Source organism: Rousettus aegyptiacus, unplaced genomic scaffold, assembly GCF_014176215.1.
Source record: "Rousettus aegyptiacus isolate mRouAeg1 unplaced genomic scaffold, mRouAeg1.p scaffold_m13_p_3, whole genome shotgun sequence".
In the NCBI taxonomy this organism is placed as follows: Eukaryota; Metazoa; Chordata; class Mammalia; order Chiroptera; family Pteropodidae; genus Rousettus; species Rousettus aegyptiacus.
The window spans coordinates 140,568,067-140,589,306 of NW_023416306.1; the positions used below are offsets into that span (position 1 = coordinate 140,568,067).

The 21,240-nt window shown below is 44.4% G+C and overlaps 1 protein-coding gene across 4 annotated transcripts; it reads right to left on the reverse strand.

Annotated features, from left to right (window-relative positions):
* Positions 1-283: 283 nt before the first annotated feature.
* OTX2 (orthodenticle homeobox 2) lies at positions 284-10,857 on the reverse strand. Of its 4 annotated transcripts, none has more exons than XM_016156112.2 (5): positions 10,748-10,857; positions 10,529-10,596; positions 5,815-6,030; positions 4,608-4,759; positions 941-2,711 (listed from the first exon to the last, which is right to left on the reverse strand). In XM_016156112.2, exons 3-5 carry the CDS (start codon positions 5,909-5,911, stop codon positions 2,091-2,093), a joined length of 870 nt encoding a protein of 289 aa, XP_016011598.1. In that variant the 5' UTR covers positions 5,912-6,030; positions 10,529-10,596; positions 10,748-10,857; the 3' UTR covers positions 941-2,090. The 4 variants fall into 4 exon arrangements, with proteins under 4 accessions (XP_016011595.1, XP_016011594.1, XP_016011598.1 ...); XM_016156111.2 differs by having other exon boundaries at positions 4,608-4,783; XM_016156109.2 differs by having other exon boundaries at positions 284-2,711; positions 10,529-10,846.
* Between the last annotated feature and the right edge of the window lie 10,383 nt (positions 10,858-21,240).

A 21,240-nucleotide genomic window follows, 5' to 3' on the forward strand; every position in this document is an offset into this window, starting at 1 on the left:
GTAATAAATTATTCTGGATCTGCTTTACTGCTGCATGAGAAAAGCTGGGAGGGTAAGACTCAGAACCTGGAAAACCATAACGTAAATCCTCTCTCCACCCGATTTCACCTCGATGTGAATAAACTACAGAGGGTGACTATTACAGGAGGTACTGGAAAATCTTGCAGTCAACGATTGCATTTTCTTTCGCAGTAAAATAAAAAATTTACCTATTAGGCAAGATGGTGTAGGGTTCAAGAGAGCATGCGCAGCCAGGGACGGAAAAATTAGCCAGAAAACAACTGTAGCAACTGCTAAACTTCATTTATATAGTTATAATCAAGAGTCGCTTAATTTTGGTCAAATTTAAGAGCCCAAGCTTAAAATGGAAATTAAATATTGCTTTGACCTGAGGAGCACCATGATCATTGCCCATTTGTCTTTTCTGGTGCTTGGCTTACACAATGCAGGTACAACTGAGAAGGGATCTATTTTTTTCCCTCAGTATTTTCTTTAAAAAAAAAAAAAAACTGACCAGCGTGCCTTATGTTCGACTACTGAAATTATAGGTTTTAAAACTTTTCTGGAACTCTTTTGTTCAGAAATCATTTCTGCCTGAATTGCTTTCAGATTCTAATTACATTCCCTCGCGTTTACCTTATTTTTTTTGGAAGTTAAAAAAAATCCCCTTAATCAAATAAGAGAATAAAAACACGGAATTCTTGTCATTCTCATTTTCTCTGTGGTACTACAGTTCTTCCCTTCTTAAAAAAAAAAATTGATCCATGTTAAAGCATACTAATAAAGTGCCTAAGATCGTTTGGGTGTGTGCAGCAGGGAGGGAAAGGCAAGGAGAGCAAGATCCTAATGATTGTTAGGCTCTCTGTGTTCAATTTCAGAGCAATCCTGGTGAAAGTCACAAAAAGTTTACACACCACACTCTTTCATATCTAGTTCATCTTTAGAGTAGACCCTGAAAATTCAAAAATAAAATTTGCTCTCTGACCTAAGAAAAACATGTTTTGGGAAAAAGAGGCTGAATGTAGGCTTCTTATTCATAAATAGTGATATGAATTAAACTGGACCCAATCTTGTGCTAGAACCATTTTAATATAATTATACATATCTGCCAAATCCAGGAAGGTTTATGCATATATAACTTTCCAGTTAACATCTGCAAGCATAAACAACAATGATCTCAGTTTATAAATTCATCAAGGTCAGAGCAATTGACCAATGTCTTTTTACTGCTAGGCTTACCAACAGTAAATTACAGATGAATGAGTGTCCTTTTGTTTCTCTTCTCTCACTCTCCTCGTCCAGAGACATTTTATTGTAAAGTTTCAGTGCAGCTCACCTCCAGCCAAAGGTAATCTTTTTAGATAACTACTCAGTTGCTCTGAATTTTGCTTATAATTATAAACCTATTTAATCACAGAAGAACTCCTGCAGAGGTGGAGTTCAAGGTTGCATACAATAACAGGAGATCACAGTTTTGAAGTCTAGCACAGATTAAAAACCACAGATGTACCATTTATATAAGACACACACTGATTGTCTCTTAAACTACATATTGACTCCTTATGAACAATATTTTTTTTAAATAAAGTAGTGCATCTAGGACAATCAGTCGCACAATTCACACAGCCCTGAAAAGGTATTCAGTGCCAACTAACAGTTGGTCATGATACGTGAGTGAGCTTGAGACACTGTCCATTCCTAAGATTCAACCAAGGATTAGCTAAAACATTGGAACACCTCTGCTTAAGAAGGCTATGTCCTTCCCTCCTTTCCTTCACAATTTAGTTTTATTTTTGGTGGTATTTAGTTGCACATGGCTAGAATGCTTTTTGATCACTTTGAGAATCAGGAAACCCAATGATCTAAAACTATGACAGGATCTTAAGTAGATTGGTTTGTCCATTGCAGGTTGCTGGTTGGTGGGCCCCTCTAAGGACCTTCATTTTTCCTTCTATGCCTCTTGGAACATTGATCAGAAGATGAGTCTGAGCATCATCCCATCTAACTCTTTTAACCAATGCCTGGCTAAAACTGGAATGTCCAGCCCAGTATATTTAAAAATCACCCACAAAAAGAGGTTCTACAGGTCTTCACAAAACCTGGAATTTCCACGAGGATGTCTGATCTTTATAATCCAAGCAGTCAGCATTGAAGTTAAGCTTCCAGGAGGCAGTTTGGTCTTTATAATCCAAGCAATCAGTGGTTGAGTTAAAACCCAAGCTTGAAGCTCCATATCCCTGGGTGGAAAGAGAAGCTGGGGACTGATTGAGATGGCTGGTAACTGCATTGGTACCCATGGGGCTGAGTGTGGCCCCTGGTCCAGGAAGCTGGTGATGCATAGGGGTCAAATAAGATCCACAGTCCATGCCCCCAAAGTAGGAAGTTGAGCCAGCATATCCTTGACTATAACCTGAAGCCTGAGTATAGGTCATGGGATAGGATCTCTGCATGCAGGAGGAGGAGGTGGACAAGGGATCTGATAGTGGGGAGATGGAAGCTGGGCTCCAGATAGACACAGGAGCACTGCTGCTGGAAATGGCCGGGACTGAGGTGCTAGAGGGGGGAGTGAATTGGCCACTTGTTCCACTCTCTGAACTCACTTCCCGAGCCGGAGATGTCTTCTTTTTGGCAGGTCTCACTTTGTTTTGACCTCCATTCTGTTGTTGCTGCTGCTGTTGGCGGCACTTAGCTCTTCGATTCTTAAACCATACCTTGAAAGGGAAAGAAACCTCTTTAATGTGGTTTTACCAACTCATTAATAACAAGAGTGGCTTGGCTCCCAGATTATAACCTGTACTGCATGGACAGATGAGCTAAGCAGAAAGTCTTTCCTGCCACTGAAAACCTATTATGTAGTACTCCCATATATGCTCCTGGAACTTTAAGAAAGTTGGGGAAGGGAGGCTCTGTCTAAAAGCACTTGATCCTGCTTTATGTACATCTAGCCCACAATAAAATTTAGGATAATGACCCAAATAATGTGGCTAAAAATTCTCCACCTCACTTTCCTATGTTATTTCACCTTGAACGAACACACACACACACACACACACACACACACACACATACAGTGCTATATTTTGGAATATTCTCACAATGGAATAGACTGTATCCATGTCTTTTGGAGGAAAATACAAGGGAGGTAAAATAATTCTGTCGTTACATGTCAGTAAGAACTGCCTAAATTCAAACAGTTTATAGTCCATCTTCCAGGGAATAAATGCTATAGAGGTTAGTTCCATCACTCTACTTTTTGTCTCTCCTAGAAAGACTCACAAAGAAAGCTCCAAGGAGAAGTGACCCTGTTGAGGAAGGTCTGAAAGCCGCTATTTGCCGACACCTTCTTTATGGTAAATGGAGTACATCTCTGCTTTGAGCTCAAGGACAGACTTCTCTACTGGTCTCAAGTCCGAGACTGGTGTCTGTGCCTTCAGGGTAGTGCCACTCAGCACATAGATTCTGTTTTCTGTACTATGTTCATTGGCTTGTCAACTTCAGCTTCTGCCTGCAACTTTGAAAATTTCTTTTCACCAGCGCTGTTCACATTCTGTAATGAAGCAGCTGTGTTTGGTGTGTGAGGGGGCTTATCAGAGAAACTACCAGCATTTTCTGGGCAACAAGTCCTTAGTTGTCCTCTTCAATATGGGCTCTCCACACAGGTGTCCTAACTGCAGTAAAAATGATGTCACCAAGGCTGAGTGCAACACCACCAACCATTCAGTCATTTTCTTTTAGGGAAGATTTTTGTTCAAGTCTTATAAGTGCTAAAATTTCTTCCATCTTACTTTGAAAAAGCCTCTTTCCTGGTTTGCAGTTAACTCTGATGATGAAGGTGAGTCTTTGGTGTGTATGTAGTTTAGGTGCTAAACATTCTTTCCAGAGAACTCTATATGGGACTTGCATTCTGGGAAAATTGGACTTTACTTTCTCTTTCCAGCTTAAGATCAAGTAAAGGGGGCCTAAAGGAAGGAGAGAGGGTGTTACCAGGGATATTATGCAACTATTTTATCTGCTTATTGGCTCAGAGCTAGCAAATTCTGTTCCATCAGTAAGAAGTTGAAGAAAACACTTGTGTAATTTCTTTGGTAGGAGTACCAGCTGCTTCTACAGCCTGGCTTTACCACCAAACTGACAAGTGACCTTGAGCAAGTCATTTATTACTTCATCTGTAAAAATATTGGGACTATCCAGGAGCTAAGCAACTTTCATCTTTAAAAGTGGGTGAGAATGGGGGAAAGGACATATTAAAATATAATGTGACAGTACATGAAATCTGCCAAGGCTGGGCCTCTGAAGGCCAGGGACCCAAGAGTTCCAGGACTGTACTTCATCACTGCAGCTGAATCGGGAGTCTTACTCTGCATCCTGAGTAGGAAGACTCTTGCTAATAGGATTGGATGGGGTAAGGGGACAAAAAGGAGGTCCAGGAGAAATCAGGCACTGAAGGAGGCTTAGAACAGTTTGCTGGCCTCCTGTGGAGCATTTAGTTTCAAGCCTTCCTTTGGTCATCTCAAAGACGTGGGGCTCTGCTGGGTCCTCAACACACACCGTGCTGTAGGGAGGGGTGGCACGGTCAGGAAAGGTAAATCTGTCTACATCTGCCCTACCTGCACCCTGGACTCAGGCAAGTTGATTTTCAGTGCCACCTCCTCCCGCATGAAGATGTCTGGGTACCGGGTCTTAGCAAACAGCGCTTCCAGCACGTCTAGCTGCGCCCGGGTGAACGTCGTCCTCTCCCGGCGCTGTTTCCGGGGGGTGGCTGCGGGACAAGAAGCCCAGGGCCCTTTAGGGTGGGGGAGCAGTTTCTCAGTCATAGGGGTCTCTGCGGGTGATCCAATTGCCCCTCACCCCCATTCCGCAGCCCTCCCCTGGTCTTCCCAGTTTTTTCAACCCAGAGCCTAGCAATGTTCTCTCCACCCCCTCCCGGCCCTGGCATCTCCAGCGACACTGGAGGTCCCAAGACCTCCACTGCCCCTTGTGAGGAAGCCCCCACCCCCATCCCGCCGTACTCCGCCTGATGTCGGAGAGCTCTCCAGCCAGACGGTCCCTTCCAAAGCTAACAAAACAAAACAAAAAGACGAAACCCCGAAAGTCCTTCAAAATCAACCCTAAAGCACAACACAAGCAACAAAAAAAAATCCATTCTGTTAAGTCGAACGATCCACAGACCCGCAGCTTGGATTGATGGTGCGAATCTCGACCCTGCTCGAGATCCTGAGATTTAGGACTCCAAGGGCCTTTATCCACCCATCTTTAAAATGGGGGCATATTTCGTACTTCTATGAGGATTTTTAAAAAAATCAGATCTGATCAGAAAACAAGGCCCCCCACACTCAAGGTAAGTCACACCTCTATGCATCAGAGCGTAGGGCCTGGAGTTCAGAGGGGAAGCCCTAGGCTGGAGAGGAGAATTTGTTAAGAGAAACCCAGCTTCTCCAAGAGGGTACTTCCGAAGATTTAGGCTTCCCGATATGGGAAGGGGCCTCCCACCCCAAAATGACAAGAGCAGTAACCTTCCTCGCCCCACTCCAATGTGCGTCCCCTATTCATTCTAATTAAGGATCAAGCGACGTGATTTTGTGCAAGCGTTGTAGGTCCACTCGCTTCTCTCCTGCCCCGATCCTCAACTCCGCCAGTAAATGCCCGGTGACTCAGAGCTGCTTCTCAGAAGGAAAACCCAGTGGGGACTTCGCCCGGAGCTGGGGCGGCGGTCGGTGCAACCGCCAACCCCGGAGCTCCGGGGTAAAGGGTGTCACATCCCCGCGGGACAGGCGTCGGGAAGGGCGGGGAAAGAGTGCCGCGGGGCTCACTTACCCGGGTAGCCCACCGAGGGGTGCAGCAAGTCCATGCCCGAAGTAGTCAGACTCAGCCCATTGACTGCGTAAGGCGGTTGCTTAAGATAAGACATCATGCTAAGGTTGTTAGGAAGCGCAAAGTCGGCCCAAATCGGGGGGACCCAGCTGGAAGGTCTCGCTTCGCCGGGGGTGGACAGATTCAGGGTCCTTGGTGGGTGGGTCTGGAGTAGTGGAACTAAGGGCAAAGCAAACAAACAAGCAGAGGTGCTGGTTTACTGCTTCGGAGGTAGCAGCTCTTCCACGTTCCACCACTAACTTGAAAAGAGCCCGGGCTACTCACGGCAGAGGCTTTTAAAGGGGTTGCAGACCCTCCCTACCTCCCCAACCCCCAGCTGCTCAGAAACTAGAGGGGCTGGAGACCTGATAAACCTGTCTTCCCCACCCCCACCCTAAACTTAAAAAAAAAAAAAGTACCCGAAGAAAGCAATTACAATCTGCCTTCCCGAAGAACAAAAACCCCATGCCTTCAAATGCACACGTTGCATTCCTATCCCTACATTTGCATAGGGCTCATTGGCTGGCACTAGCTAATTGTCTCAAACAAAACTTGATTGGGGCCATTTGCAGAGACAAAGAACTCTTTGGCTAAATAAATAATGCTGATAACAAAGCCCATTGGTGAGAAACAAAGAAACAATTCAAGAAATCTACCTCTCCCCAGACTGTTGCCTTTCCAAGGCAGATTTTAATTATTTTAGCTTTTTACCACTTTCAACAGCTTGGAACCTAAAATGTCAGTGCATTTAACATCTAAAATACCAACTTGCTAATTGACAAACTTGAGAAAACTGCTCAACCACTATTATTCCACATTTAAAGTCATTTCCAGTAATCATTTTCACCTAATTAGTAGTCTGGGTAATTAGATTTTGAGGTAAGTAACAGATTTATTGGGGTTTTCCAGAATCTCGATTTTATGTGTATAAATAACTAAAGCTAAACAAACATGTATTTAATTTTTATATCGACACCTATCAAATATTTAAACACAGTGCAAAAAAAAAAAAAAAAACTTCTTCCAGATTGGCATGAGGTTTGCTAGAAATTCTGAAATAACACTAGAATCCCACCAATCAGAAAATGAGGCCCCCACATCTGCAAGTGGAAAAGGTTCGCATTTGTAGTGCAAGCCGCTTCCATGTTGATTTTGATGTGTGGAGGCTGCAGGTCCTGCTAGAGGCACATTTTCCGACATTTGGGTCCTCAGCAGCTCCAACAGTTTCCAGTTAACTCTAACTGCCTTTGTACATTTTAGTTTTGAAGAAAGTAGATACACAAACACCCAAAGTTGTGAAACTAATAGAATTTCTCCCCACCTTTCAAGTTTCCTACAAGCCTATAAGAAAAATTGCTTAGGGAAGGGAAAGAAAGGAAGAAAAAGAAAAGTTATTTACTTTCTTCAGCCAAGTCTCTCTCACTCCTCCAAGCCAAGTGATCCAAAATGGATGTTAATATAGGCTGGCAGTTGGCAAATCTGGCTTTTATTTTCCTAAAAGATGGCACTTATCCTGGAAGGATCTCTACTTTGCAACTTTGATACTCTGAGAGTTTGCTTCAAAATGGCGGATATAAGATTAGGAGAGATTCCTTCTTACTTTCACAAAGGTCCTACTGGGTTTTAAGGATTTTGGGTTTTTATATTTACATTGCTTAAGAAATAAAGACACAAAGTTCCACAAATGGAACTAGGTTACTGCAACTTCTTCCTAATTTAAATTCATAGCACAAAAATCATGCTTTTCCACTGTCAGATCTAATTTAATATAATTTTATAAATGCCCTTCCTGGAGTTTGTATAATCTCATCAAGAAGACTAATTTAGTTGCTCATACAACAGAGACCTGATGATTTCTATTTTCTTTTCGAGACAGTTATTTGGAGGCTGTGGAAATAATATTGCTTTAAAATAGTCGTTTATTTGTTTAAATAGCCTCTAAGCTGGAGTTCTTTCTTGTTTAAAGCAATCTCACTATGTTGGAAAGTTCGGAACTACTATTAAAAAAACTTGTATCATATCGAATGTACACATGATAAATATGGAAGAGTTCGCTCTTACATGCAGGGCTCTCACCCAATTAGAAATGCCTGACACATTATACATTAAAGTAACACATCTCGACATTAAAAGCGGTAACAGAAAGCACCAGGATCTCTATCCTTCTTGGAGCTCCTTTGCCCTTACCACTGCAAAATGGCTAAAATTCTTGGACAGACTATTTTCGCCTTTTTACTACATCAAGTTTTCAAAGAAAAAGGAAGGAAAAAACTCCAAAATCGAAACTCTGAAAAACTCTCAACAGTCAACCTGGGTATGCACTCAAAGAGGCCATGGGCCCTTCTAACTTTCAAAGCCCAGAGGCACTCCTCTCTCCCTTCCTCTCTAAGCTGAGCCCAGAAGGGGAAAAAGAAATACCTTTTCAAAAATATAAGCCTCAAAATGACTGCTCACGAGGCGGCCACTGGAGAACTCCTACCTAGAAGGAAGGGGCGGCGGTCGCGCGGCGAGTCCCTGCAGCCGGTCGGCGCCCGCACCTCCGGGCGCAAGTGACTCAGTCCTGTGTCCCTGCCCCGCAGCCCCGCAGCCCCGCAGCCCCGCAGCTCGCAGCCCGAGGTCCGACTCCACTGCCCGCCCCGGTCCGCGCCGCCTTATATCTAACGGTCAATTCGCGCAATCTGTCGCTCTCCCCAACCCCCACCCACGTTTTTTTTTCTTCCAAGGAGCCTATCTACCAGTTGCTGTGTCCTCGCTCAATAATAATTACCTCGTCCGAGAATTAATTATAATAAATGTTTTCTTGATAAACTAACGAGATAATCCGAGGGGCACACGTCCCTTAATTACAGGCCGCCGTGCTCAGCTCTGCTTCTCGCCCGGGCTGATTAATTTTCTGCATGATGGAAAGGAAACAAAACTAGGCGGACTGGCGACTGGCCTGCGGCTGGGAAGACAACGCAGAGGAAGAGGAGGGGAAGAAAAAGGAGATGTGTGGCCACAGCGAAAAACAGCGGCCTCTCTCCGGCGAACTCGAGTGAAAGTTTCTGGCCTCAGGGAATCAAACAACGCTGCCACCCGCGAGGGAAGGAGGAAGAACGTGCCAGAAGGGTTGGCCTTGACTATTAATTATGGCGAGGAGAAAGCCCGGTGTTAGCTCGTGAGGAGAGGTCTGGGTGTCTACCTCCTTTGGGGGGAGGAGTTTTCTCGCCAACTCCTCTCTGGTGCTAATAACTTATGGTGACTAAAAAACGTCCCTGCAGCTCCAGGATGGACGGGAGAATGTCAAAGAGCGACTTCCATGTTCCCTCCCAAATAATCCACCACCCCAGGCCTTCTGTCCCTGCACCCCACTTATGTCTGTAAAGGAGGAAAAAGCCAAGTCGGTGAATTCTGATGGGGGACTTGTGTTTCAAAAATGTATCTTGAAATCGGACCACGATTTCAGGAGTCACTTGAACGCATCAACACGAAGACTTCTAAGGAGACTGCAGCACGACACGTCCTGAAGCCGGCTGCGGGCTGGGACCCTGGGCAGACCGCAAGCTGAGGCTGGGCTTCAGCGCACCCCTCGACCCTGGCCCGAGGCTACTATGCCCTGTTGTTCCCGAGCCCCGGAGGGGTGGACGCGAGCGCGCAGGCCAACCCCGCTGCGGCGCGGGTCCGCGAACAGCCCTGGGGCCGCGTTCCCCCCGGAAGGACTCCTGTCTCGGGCCCCGCCGCAGCCTCGGGTGAAACGGGGGCCACTCACCGCCACTTTTGCCCGCCCCAGGTAAACGCGGAGGGCTACGCGGGCCAGCCCTAAACCGTCCCCGGAAAAGTCACACTGTAAAACGACTCTTCTACGCTCGCTCGGCCTGGGGACCCGGTCTGGGACCACAACAACTACGAGGGTTATTGCACTCTCAGGGTTTTGGGGGGTAGGAGAGAAGGGGCATCCAAAAAGAAAAAGGAGACTTGGAGGCCTTTGGAAGAAGCCGAGAACAGAGAGCAAAGCTGAGGGAACTGCTCTTAGCTGAGGGAGAGGAGGCCGACAGGAGTTGACTGCACTCCCCGCCTCTTCGACTACCCTCTCGGCTCTCCTCTTACGTTCAGTAGGTACAGGCAGGGGCTCGAGCAGCGGCCGGCGGCTCCTAACGACCAGCGAGCCAGCCGTCTCTGGGAGGCGTCTGTCATCATCATCATCATCATCATCATCATCATCATCATCATCCATCTATCCATCCCTCCCTCTCGCTGCATCCGCATCTTTTTGTCTTGGATCCGAAAACGTTCTTGGGATCAATCCAAGTGACCCAACCACAGCTGAAGGCCAAAACGCAAAGATCGCAGGGAGAAGCCCAGAATGGGCGTTGACATAAAACAAAACTACAAACAAAACCGCTCCAAAACACCCTACGTTAGACTCGCAGGGTTTCCACGACGTTTTGCACAAGCCGCGAGCCCAGAAGCGCGCTCCCTCTCTTCCTCCCACTCCTGCACTCATCTCAAGATCATATTTTTTTCCCCACAATGATCGTTATTACGCCACAAAAATTTACGAAGGAAAAAAATACATTAGCCTTTAGGAGAACTATGTCTACGTCCGCAGAGGTGCATCGGTCTGTCTGTTGGATGTACTGGGTGGACAGAAAGACACTTAAGATACGGATACAGACAGACAAGACAGACGGACACTTACCTTACAGCCGCATGCGAGGTTGGGGGGGGGGGGAAATTATCCTTCAAAATTCCAAATAGCCAGCTATCCTAAAAGAAATCAAGAGTATTGGTTAGCAACCTTGCAGTCTTCACCCTTCCAAAAAAGTCAAACCCAACGAAAAAAAAAATCTTTTAAAGAACAGAAAATGAGGAAAGTAGCTTGAGTTCAAAACGCTTTAGGCCCCTCTGTGATACATACAAAGCAGACGTGATGAGGGCTGCTCTAAGATTTTTATTTTTAATAACAGTGGAAGCTGAGTTGGAGCTGAGGTCGGTTCCGCTCTCAGGGAGATTTGCTGAGAAAGCGCCTCTCTGGCAACTTTTTGACGCAAACTCTCCAACCAATGGCAGGGAGAGAATGATTGACACATCTAAGCCAGAGGGAAAATAATAAAAACACACAACAGGGGGAGGAAAACAGGCCGCTGCTGCACGGGGGGACGAGCAGGCAACAAATCCAGGCCTCCGACATTACCAGAATATTCTTGAAAGACACTGAGCTCCTTTTAAAATATACATTATGGGCCAGAGTATGTGAACTAATTGTATAATTAAAATGATGGACAAGGAGGCCTCTCCTTACCTTCTCCTCCTCTTCCTGTCCTCCCTTTTACCCCCTCCCCCTTTTTGTTTTGTTTTTGTTTTAGGGAAGGGGAGAAAGGAAACCCCATACGATGTAAGATGGGAAGGTAAAGAAACTTAAGGCTAGGGAAGGGTGAGTGAAGGCGGGAGATAACTGGTTTGTGCATTCCATGCTAGCGTAATGTGTGTGAATCAGATGCAGAAACCAAGTCAGACTGAAGCTTAAAAACATGACTATACCTTCTCAAACACGGTACTAAGAAAGGAGGCCTGGGAGTGAGGTGTGGGCGAGTAGGTAAGAGAAAGATGAATATACAAGTCCAAGAACAAACTATTTAAGAAACTCTGTGTCTCTGCCACTCATTGTGCTCTTATAAATATCGCCTGGTCCCCAAAGCGAGAGACCTGGGCTCCCAGGATCCGTACAGGGGTTTTAGATTTTTAAGAAGCTTAAGGCAGGTTGCAAAGAACAAGAACCCCGAATCTAACCCTTGGGCGGGTTTGGGGAGACAGAAGGAGCCAGGTCAACACTCGAAGGTGTGAGAGTGGGGCTGGCAGGATACCCTAGGGGAGGGAAACCCTTTTTGGAAACAGTTTCTGCGTTAAAACAAACGCCACCTAACGCCTGCGGCAGAGGGGCCTGGAGCTAACTCCTCCTGCAGCCTGCGTGGCCCGAGCCCGGGTCTGAGAACCCGGAGACTGGAGAGTGTTGGCCCCAGGGCACGCGAGCTGGAGACAGGGAACCCCAGCCCAATTTCCACCTGGCACAGAGAGAGAGAGACCCAACAGCTTTCAAACATCTGAGTCCCTAGACAAGCAGAAACGGATTTGGGTGGTGGGGAGGGGGGCACGAGTGGACAGGCAGAGGGTGTGTGAATGGCAGGGTGTGTGTATGTGTGTGTGTGGGGGGGGCAGGAGACAGTTCTTCCCTCAGAACTCTCAATATTGGAAAAAATAAAATCACTTCTGGAGCGCTCCCCCCTCCACCCACCACCACGACGGCAAGTGGGCCCTAAGAAACAGCTCGCTGCCTTTAATTTGGGGACCTATGTTAATGAAGTTGGTAATTAATTCGTTGCTTTGTTGTCGGTTCAGATACTGTATGTGTAATCAAATGCGGTCGTCCTTGGGATTTACAGCAATTAACGAATTACCGGGAGTGCGCACGAGGCGGCAAGCGTTCCGCACCGGGCTGGGCTCCGGCTTGGCCTGGGCACGGGCACTTGGCGGCCGCGGCCAGCCTCGCAGGTGTCTCTACAGCTTTGAGCCGCGGCGTCCCCACGAGCCCCCAGCGGCCCGGAGTCTGCTCAGCTCCTCCCGGGGCCCTCCGCGAACGCTCCAGTCCGAAGAGACCCGCTGGCTGTCGCGTTCCCAGGAGTCGCGACTTTCTGGGAACCCGGGCTGGGGGGAGGGTGAGTACAGACCTTTTGTTTTTCCTCACCCCGCCCCCACTGTACTGAAACACCTGGCGACTGCCCACCCCCCAAGGCCTTTAATTTGGGGGTGGGGGGGGGCGACAAATGCCCCAGGCAGTCTGGCCCGCACGGCGCTCATTGGGAGCGCTTCGCTAGAATCACGGTGCTTTCGATGAAGGAAGGGCAAATTCACCCTGATTCCGAGCCAGAGCCTCGTTACTATCCCGAGAAAAGACTATGTTTTTCCCAGTTTGATCACAGTGATATTTAAAGCATCAAAGAACGAAAAAGAAAAATGGACGTTGATGGTCTGGCAGAGGGGAAGGGCCAGAGGGAGGCCTTGGGGACAGTGGGGGCGGGGAGGGGTGGAGAAATATCAGAACACGCGCTTGTGATCTCCACGAAGTAAGTGAAAAATTTTAGACTGGGAGATCTATCTGCTCTGGGGTCCATTGTAGTGGGAAACCCGACATCAAGTCCAATGTAGAGGTTTTCTACGTCTTCTCAGATGGCAGAGGCAGCAGCATCTCCCTGAAAATTCCCCAGTTCTGTTGGACATGGGCAGATTTTGGCGCAGTGGGGCGTGGGAGGGCTTTTTCCTTTGCAGCGGCTCGGAGCAGACAGCTTCCGCTTCTCCTTTGCCCTCTAGTCTAATAACTTTGCAGAAATGCGGGGCCAATAAACCACGAGTTGGAAATGGACAGTGTTAAATAAACAAGGGTCTCTTTAAAATTCTCATCCACTTCAGATGTCTAAAGTAAGATTGTGATGATTTTGTCACGGTTTGGTAAATTTACCCCTTTAAGAGGCTTTCATAAATCCCAGAACACACCTTCAGCCAGATTTGAATATAGATTTAGGTTTTAAAACCCAGAAGCTGGAAACACTGCTTTATCAAAGAGAATTTCCCTTTAGCTTAGCAATGTGCTGAAGCTCTTAAAAGATTGGATCTGAGAGACAGAGAGGAGAAAGAGAACTAGAGACAGAGAGAGGCAGACAGGGGGAAAAAAAAAAAAAAAAAAAAAGACTTTCTTTTTCTTTCTAGAGGAATTCTGCCCAGACTCTGCAGCAGTTGGTAGCAAGCAAGCTTTCTCCTGGGTGTCTCCTGGAAAAGTTGCAAAATTGCTCTTCACCTGTAAGAACATGCTCTTTATCTTCCAGTCTCTTCTTGTCAATTTGGAAATTGCAGACAGCCCGGCTCAGGTACAGTCTCCACAAACCTTACTCTAGGTCAGGACAAAAGCCACTGGCTCTGGGGGGAGGGAGGGGACCTGGGCTGTTGTACTGAAAACCCTAGATGCTTGGTGGGAGAAAAAGACTCTCTGGATGAAAAGTCTAACTCTTGATTTTCAGTAAGTCCTTGAACTTTCAGTATACTTACTATGTAGTCATTGTATTTTCTCTGTTCATGTTTAACTTTTTTTTTCTGTCTTATGTCTTTAAATTTTTTTCTATTAATCTGACATATGGTAGCTTGCTTTGTGTTTTTCAATAACTTTTATTAACAAGCAGATAGTTTTTAATTGCCACAAGTTCAATTATCTTGCTATGAATATGAGATATAAGTACTCAGAAGCTAAATTAAGAAAACCGATATGCAGGGAATCAAATTATTTGTCAGAGTTTGCATGCAGTTTCCAAAATATGGCTGATATGCATATTTTCAAATCTAGATTCATGTCTGATGCTCACTAGGCTAACTTTCTCCACCCCACATGCCAGGCCAGTTTAAAATATTCCAAACTTTTCTTTAAGTTTATTAACTATGGTGGTATGGGGGAGAGTGGAGGAGTGGGAGGAGAAAGGAGAGAGATCTCAGGATTCTTCCAGGCTAATTAAAAAAAGAAGAAAACCCATATTCCGTGAGAACACAGCCTCTCAGGGGGACAGGAGCCAGTTAGACTCCCTGAACACTTACTTCTGAAATATGAAGATTAATTTACAATCTTTTCAGCGATTCAGTGGACAGAGGAGAACCACATCTTGCCTTAGAACTGCCACGATGTTTAGAAAAAAAAAATCATTTTTCATTCAGTTTTAAGATATGTCTTTATTAAAAACTTTGACAAGATTAACTTTAATTAATTTTTTAACGAGGGTTAAAGATTGGCAATGCAGGCAGAATTTGGGGGAAAATAGCAGGCAACAGATCACTTATGAATTAAGCTTGGGGGTTGCTTATTCCTTGCATTTCGGTTGCCTCAGAAAAGCGGGTAAGAGGAAAAGAAACGACTTCAAAGATAGGATTGTGCTGTCTTGATAAAAGAGTAGGAGGCAAATTCCAAATGCAAAAAAAAAGAGGAAAAGAAGACCATGTTGTTCCGGAATGAAACGGATTAAGATTCTGTGACAAGTGCGGGATGTGGGGCTGTGAGACATTTATGAGCTGAGTGTGAGCTGGGAGCTATGCGTCTGTCTCTGAGCATGTGGGGACCAAGGGTGTGTGCAGAGCAAGGTTCGGGTAGGAGATAGAAAGGGCATGTGTGAGAATGAGAGACAGAGAGCAGTATAAGAGGTGTGGGTGTGAGTGTGGGTGTGGTGTGGATGGGAATATGGATGGATTGATGAAGGGTGGTAGCTGTCAGTTTATATAATTTTCATCTACTGGTTCTGAAGTTTCCTTGAAATCAATTCTACTGCAGGCAGCAGCCTTGAGCTTACAGAGCGGATATAAAACAACCATTACAGCCCAATATCTTGCCTGTTTGCAAACTTCATTTAAAACTAGGGGAAAAAAGACCTGGGATGGTTTTGTAAGAAAGGAAAAAAAGAAGAAAAGAAAACCGCAGTGAAGCTTTAAACTAGTTTGGATAAATCTCTAATCTTTTATTTGTAACCTTTTACAAGCTTTATTTCCCGTATATAAAAAGCTTCTTTTATATAGGCACGACAGACTTTTCCTTTGGATTTTTAATTAGAGCCCATCAATTGTAGCCATATTTAAGAATCAATATAAAGTAATCCTTCGAGATGGGATAAGGTTTTAATCGAAAATCTAATTCCCACTCTTTGTAGATCATTTTTAAGGGGTTGGTTGATTTAAAAAAAAAAAAGAGTTCAATTTTTAAAAGATATAACACCTAAAACCTGAAAAAGGTCATCTCTGCAAAAAAACCAACTGATGTTGCCTTACAAAGGAAAAAAAAGTCTGGCTGTTGTTGGGAACTTTTTCTTCTATTAAGAAGAATTTGACTTATTTTTTTCTCAAACACTTTTTTCTCGTATGGCTCCTAGGAGAGTATTCATACTGAATGGAGAGAGAGAGAAAAAAAAGAGGAATTGTTTGTCTAAAACAGCATTTCTTATGCAAAAAATAGTAACAAATTTTTATTAACAAAGAAAACATAGATCTTGACAGATCTTTTTCACTACATGCTCTCAAATTCCCAGGCTTAGGAAATGAATAATACACTTTTAATTTTTGTTCATAGATGTAAACTTTCCACTTTCATATTTATGAATATTTCTAACAATTTTAAAAACTTCAACATTAGAATTTTGCAATTATAATTTTTTACAATTGAAAAGTTGCTTATCACAAAAGCATAGAATTTTAAACAGTTCTCCCAGTTCCGAGCTTTCAATTGTCTTTAAAACAAAAAAAGAAGAAAAATAAAAGCAAGGAATGAAACCAACAAAAACTAATTGTAGATTCAAGCCCAGACATTGTTTGCTTCTTGATGATCAAGCTGAGGTATGTGTTCAAAGACTGCACATTATCTAAATGTACATTTTAAACAAACATCACTAGTTTAAAGATCTGCAAATCATCTCTAAACTAGAAGGGCTCCCCCAAAAGTTTATAAGCCTATTTTCAGACAGTCACTGACTTGTTTTTATTGTTATATATGTTAAGTACACATGAAAATAAAAATGAACTCATCTTATTTGCTTTTAAAAATCTGAATGGAGCTGGTTTGAATATATTTGATACACATGCTTTTTTTTTAATCTGCAGAAATTTCAATTTATTTAAAAGTCTGGCGTTTAATGCACTACATGACCACATAAATTTTAGGAAAACTCTCTTCTATTTCTCCGTAATCGCGTCTATGGAAACCTGGGATTTTCCATTATTATTTTTTTTAATGTGAAAATATAATGCATCTTCATTAAGAAAATTGACTGCTGTGCTCACGACAGTTAATTGAAAAGGCAACCTATTTTAATGGTGTGGTTGAGAAGAAGATTACATACTTTATCCAAACACAAAGACAATTAATAATGAGAAGCAGGCTGCTGCCATTAACTCTAATGCAGTTGCATCACTGTCACTTAAAAGTGCTCATACCTGAGATACGTGGTGCAAACTCCCCCGACTGCCCCCTTCCCCGATTAACCCACTCCTTAATTTGGGTTTCTTAATATGCAATCGCCAAAGCGGGCTGTGATCAGACTGGCTAGTTTCGGATAAGGGCCGCGCGGGGCCAGGCGCCCCTTCCCGCGGGTCGCGCGGTCCAGGCAGCGCGCCCGGCCGGAGGCACCCGGACTGCGTGTGTCTCTGCGCGAACCTCGCGCCCTCCCGCCTGAGCGCAGAGCCGGGCGAGGGCGGCCACAGCCTCACCGTCCTGGAGGGTTTGGAGCCCCTGGGCCACCTGGTACATTATGAGAAGTTTACCAAAAGCAATTGGGCTGACTCGGAGACTGGGTTCTGCTTTGATTCACTTACGTTAGAGTGGGGAAAAAAATCTTTAAAAATGGAGAGTATGGTGGGGATATCTAGGCACAAATGGTCATTCGGCGAATCGACCAAGTTTCCCAAAGCGCCCCCTCTCCAACTCTCGGGCCAGGAGAGCGACGCGTGTGTATGTGTGCGCGTGTGCTCGCGCGTGCGTGTGGGAAGGCTGAGGGTCCCGACCTTTCCTAGGTTCGAGCAAGCCCCGACCCCAGGCAGGGAGACAGGGAGGAGGAGGCGGCCACCTCTGGCCAGGTGTGACCAGCTCAGGCCGCACGCTGGCCCCCTCGAACCCGGGCTGGCGAACTGCGGGAGACACAGCGAGAAGGGGAGATCCCGGACTCCCAAGTCTTGGCGCCAAACGAGCGGCGGTGCCTAGTGCCAGGCGTGGCCCTGTGGCCGGTAGAGCCCGGCGCTCCTGGGCGCGAGGACTCGAGGGCGCGGTCTGCCCTTGTGGTCGCCAGGCCTCAGGGGCGGATCTGGGTTGGAGAAGGATCAGAACTCAATTTGGGTCTTTACGGTGTGCCTCGGAGCCCGCAAAAGACTTCGAAGAAGACTGCTATGTGGCGTCCTTAGCTCTCGGAACCTGCTCTGGCCCTATTCTTTCCCCAGAGGAGTCTCCTAGTGCAGGATCAGGCAGCTGGGGGAGGGGTTGCCCCTCCATCAGTATCACTCCCTCCCCCAATGGGGACCCGGGCGCGGCTGCAAACTAATAGGCACACGGACACCAGGCGGTCACCTCCCTTCACCATAGGATTGGTGGGGGTCGCGCTCCTTGGTGGGGGGGGGGGAGGTGCGGTGCGGGGGGAGGCTGCGCTCCTTCAGAGAGTTCTGGAGGCTTCTCGCATTGGCCAGCCAGGAGCAGTGCCACGGAGAGCTGTGCTGCTGGGGTCTGAGCCCTTGAGAGGTGCCTGGGAGGGAGGATAGAAGAGCAAGTGGTAACCAGACTTCCAAGGCTGCCCCAGGACAATCAAAAACGCATTTTGCAGAGGGTGATGGAAAGACCCCCATCCTCCAAGGCCCAACTGGATACATCACTGTCCCTTGAAGCATGGTTTCACAGGACAGTTTCTTCCACAAATGCATACACCCTTTGCAGTCCTCAGTGTCCCTGGGCCAACCTTGTTATCTCCCAATCAACCATACCCCACTTTTCCCTGTTTCCATCTAGTCATCTACAAACTCCCTGCAGACTTGCTTTTTCCTATGATTCCATGGATTAGCGAGCCTCTCAAAGCCTCTGAATACAAGTAGACTTAGGGTTTTCTCCGAAGCCCAAGGCTCTTCTTCTCCTTCTCTCAGGACAAGTGGCTCTCTAGAGATTGTAACCTCCTTTTGGTATGCACCAGCTATCAACTACATGGCGTGGTCTAGGAACCTTCTGTCCTCCTCTCTTCATTCCATATGATGTATTTAGAGTTTTCCCTGTTCCTTTCAGATTGCAAAAATTGAAGAACCCCAAGGAATCAAGGAAGCCTTGATTTCTGCTGGTAGTGAGATCATGAGTAGCACTGGGTCTCAAGAGGAAGAGCAGGTCTCCTAGACCAGTAAGAAGTGGTTCTCAAGATAGCTTGAACCTTAAATGTCGTACTTGCCCAACAACGTAAGAATAATAACAGACTAACTTGTATTTGTGGATCTGTTTCTTGGCATTTGACCTATGGATGCTGGAGGCATCTTTATTAGCATGTGTGTGACTTTGGATAGCCACTCAGTAATGACATTCCTAATCATTTATTGAATACCATTTAAGCTAGTTCAGCAACAGACAGTAGCTCTTAGCCTAAATGGCAGTTTTCTGGCAGCTTATTCAACCAATGAACAAGTAAAAAGTGAAAGATATAATTGCTTCTAATATTTAGCTTCTGAATATGACAGATTCACCACTTAAGGGACATATATATCACACCAAAAGAATATGGTATGTTTCAAGTTACTTTTGGAAAAGCAGTTTCCTTCTGGGTGTACTCTCTTGTATTTGATGCACAAACCATGTCTAAGAAATACTGAAGAAATAGGCATGGTTTATAGATATTGAGTATCAATAGAATCACATTGCTGAGCTTATTCTAACCTTTTCCTACTATTTCAGTTAAAAACAAACAAGCAAACAACAACAATAAACAGAAGTATCAAAGGCCTAGGTGAAGGCTTTTTCTAGTAAAGAGATATTCCATAGACACTAGATATTCACCAAGGAATATCTGGTAAGCCTATGTCTATGATAAAACACTTGGAGAGAAAGCAAGCAATTCCATTGTCATTAAGAAATATTTTTAAATGTCCTGGTAGTTGCCATTAGGTAGATGCAACTTTAGTCAACTCTAGAGTCCTAATGAAGACATTCAGCAAAAGCAAGAAACATTTTACACTAGACCGTACAGTCAAATCTGATTGCACATTTGGATTGATTTGATCTATATTAACTAATGTATTCACATATGAATGAATGTATCTATTTTTCATGTGCAAAATTTTCCATTGAAATCTCTGATTTTTTCTAAAGATGTGTGATTATCAATCTAAGAAGTCTCCAAAGTACACATATTTTTTTAAAAAGTTGATTGTAACGTGAACTCACATTCATTCATTCATTGATTTATTCATTCAGCAAACGTATTTGGGGCTGTTATGTTTTGTGAAATTGTTAGGAGCCGACTATGTCTAGAGATTCATGCTGAGGACTAGGAACTAAGTTTTGTTTTGTTTTTTGTTTTTCTCATGTAGAGCAGAAGCAGATATTTATAATAAGCATTTGGTCTAAAAGTTTACATTATCTTTTTTCCTCTGGGAAATTCACCATCCCAAATCTGAAGGCAGAAGTCATCTGGATTTTTTTTTTTTTAATTTTAGAGTATAGAAGATTATTGGGGACAAAATTAAGCCTGGAGAGATTTGTCAGTTGCTCAAAGTTGTAAGTACTTGTGTTGATCACCCACAGCAGCGTTCCTAGGGAAAGCAGTAGGAGTTGTTTGCATTAACTGACAAAAGTAGATGACTCTTAATGTTCAAATTTGATTTGTTTCTAAAAAATAAAATCAGAGGCAACTGAGTGTATAATTTATGATGTGTTTAGATAGATTATGTGCTCTCCACTAGAAGATAATGTTTTGCATAGGAATAAAAACAAATGAGATTTAACTCTATATTCTTTTAACCAATATCTAAAAGCTACAGAGACTATTATATTACATTCATTACATTCACATCTTATTTCTAAGGGAATGAAAAAGTATTCAAAATAATTATAAATGCTATTTACTTTTTAAATATTTTTCTGGTCTAGAAATAATTACTGTATATTTGTTCGTTTCAAGCCATTTTAGCTTCAACAATTTGCCAGTCCTCAAAGTTGATGGCTTTTATTTCCTTTTGAATTCAGGATTTCAAATTGATAACAACTTACACTCAAATATAGTCTTTCCTATAAATATTTTCTCCCTCTCCTTTTTAATTTGCTTCCCATCCATAAAACAGACATTACGATGATTTTTTCCATAGGTCGCTGATGGAGTTATTAAATGTGGTGATCAAAAAATAGATTAGAATTGAGTTTCCAGTGAGGTGGTCAGTGTATAAAGCCTCTCTTTTTTTCTGGTGAACTCTAACAAGAGGAATTAAATGCTATCTCTTAGAAAGCTATCTTACTGATCTATGTCTGTTAGGACCCATCAGAGTCTTAGAGCCATCCCTTTGTCAATAGTTATTTTTATCTTTTGAGTATGATTTGTGGGTCATGGGACCCATAAATATCCTGTGGTCTGTAGAGAGGCCATATTGATTAATGCCTTAGGTTCCAATTATTCAGAAATTTTGGGGGTATTGTTTTTTTTCTTTAATTCTAAAAGCATCCTAAACCTCATCCTTTACTTTCCAAATTTGGTCTTTTTAATTTCTTACACAGTTAAGAGTATGAGAACCCCTTTGTTCTGGAGCTGCCGATTCTGGTGTTTAAGGTGTTTGTTTGGAACTGGGAACCACACTTGTTATTTTAAAGTGCCATAAATTCTTAAAACTAAG

Coding starts and splice junctions, on each gene's coding strand:
- OTX2 (XM_016156108.2), bottom strand. CDS start 5,911: ATGATGTCTTATCTTAAGCAACCGCCTTACGCAGTCAATGGGCTGAGT. Junction 4,784..5,814: donor CCCCTCGGTGGGCTACCCGG/GTAAGTGAGCCC, acceptor CCCACCCTAAAG/GGCCCTGGGCTTCTTGTCCC. Junction 2,712..4,607: donor TGCCTGAGTCCAGGGTGCAG/GTAGGGCAGATG, acceptor TTCCCTTTCAAG/GTATGGTTTAAGAATCGAAG.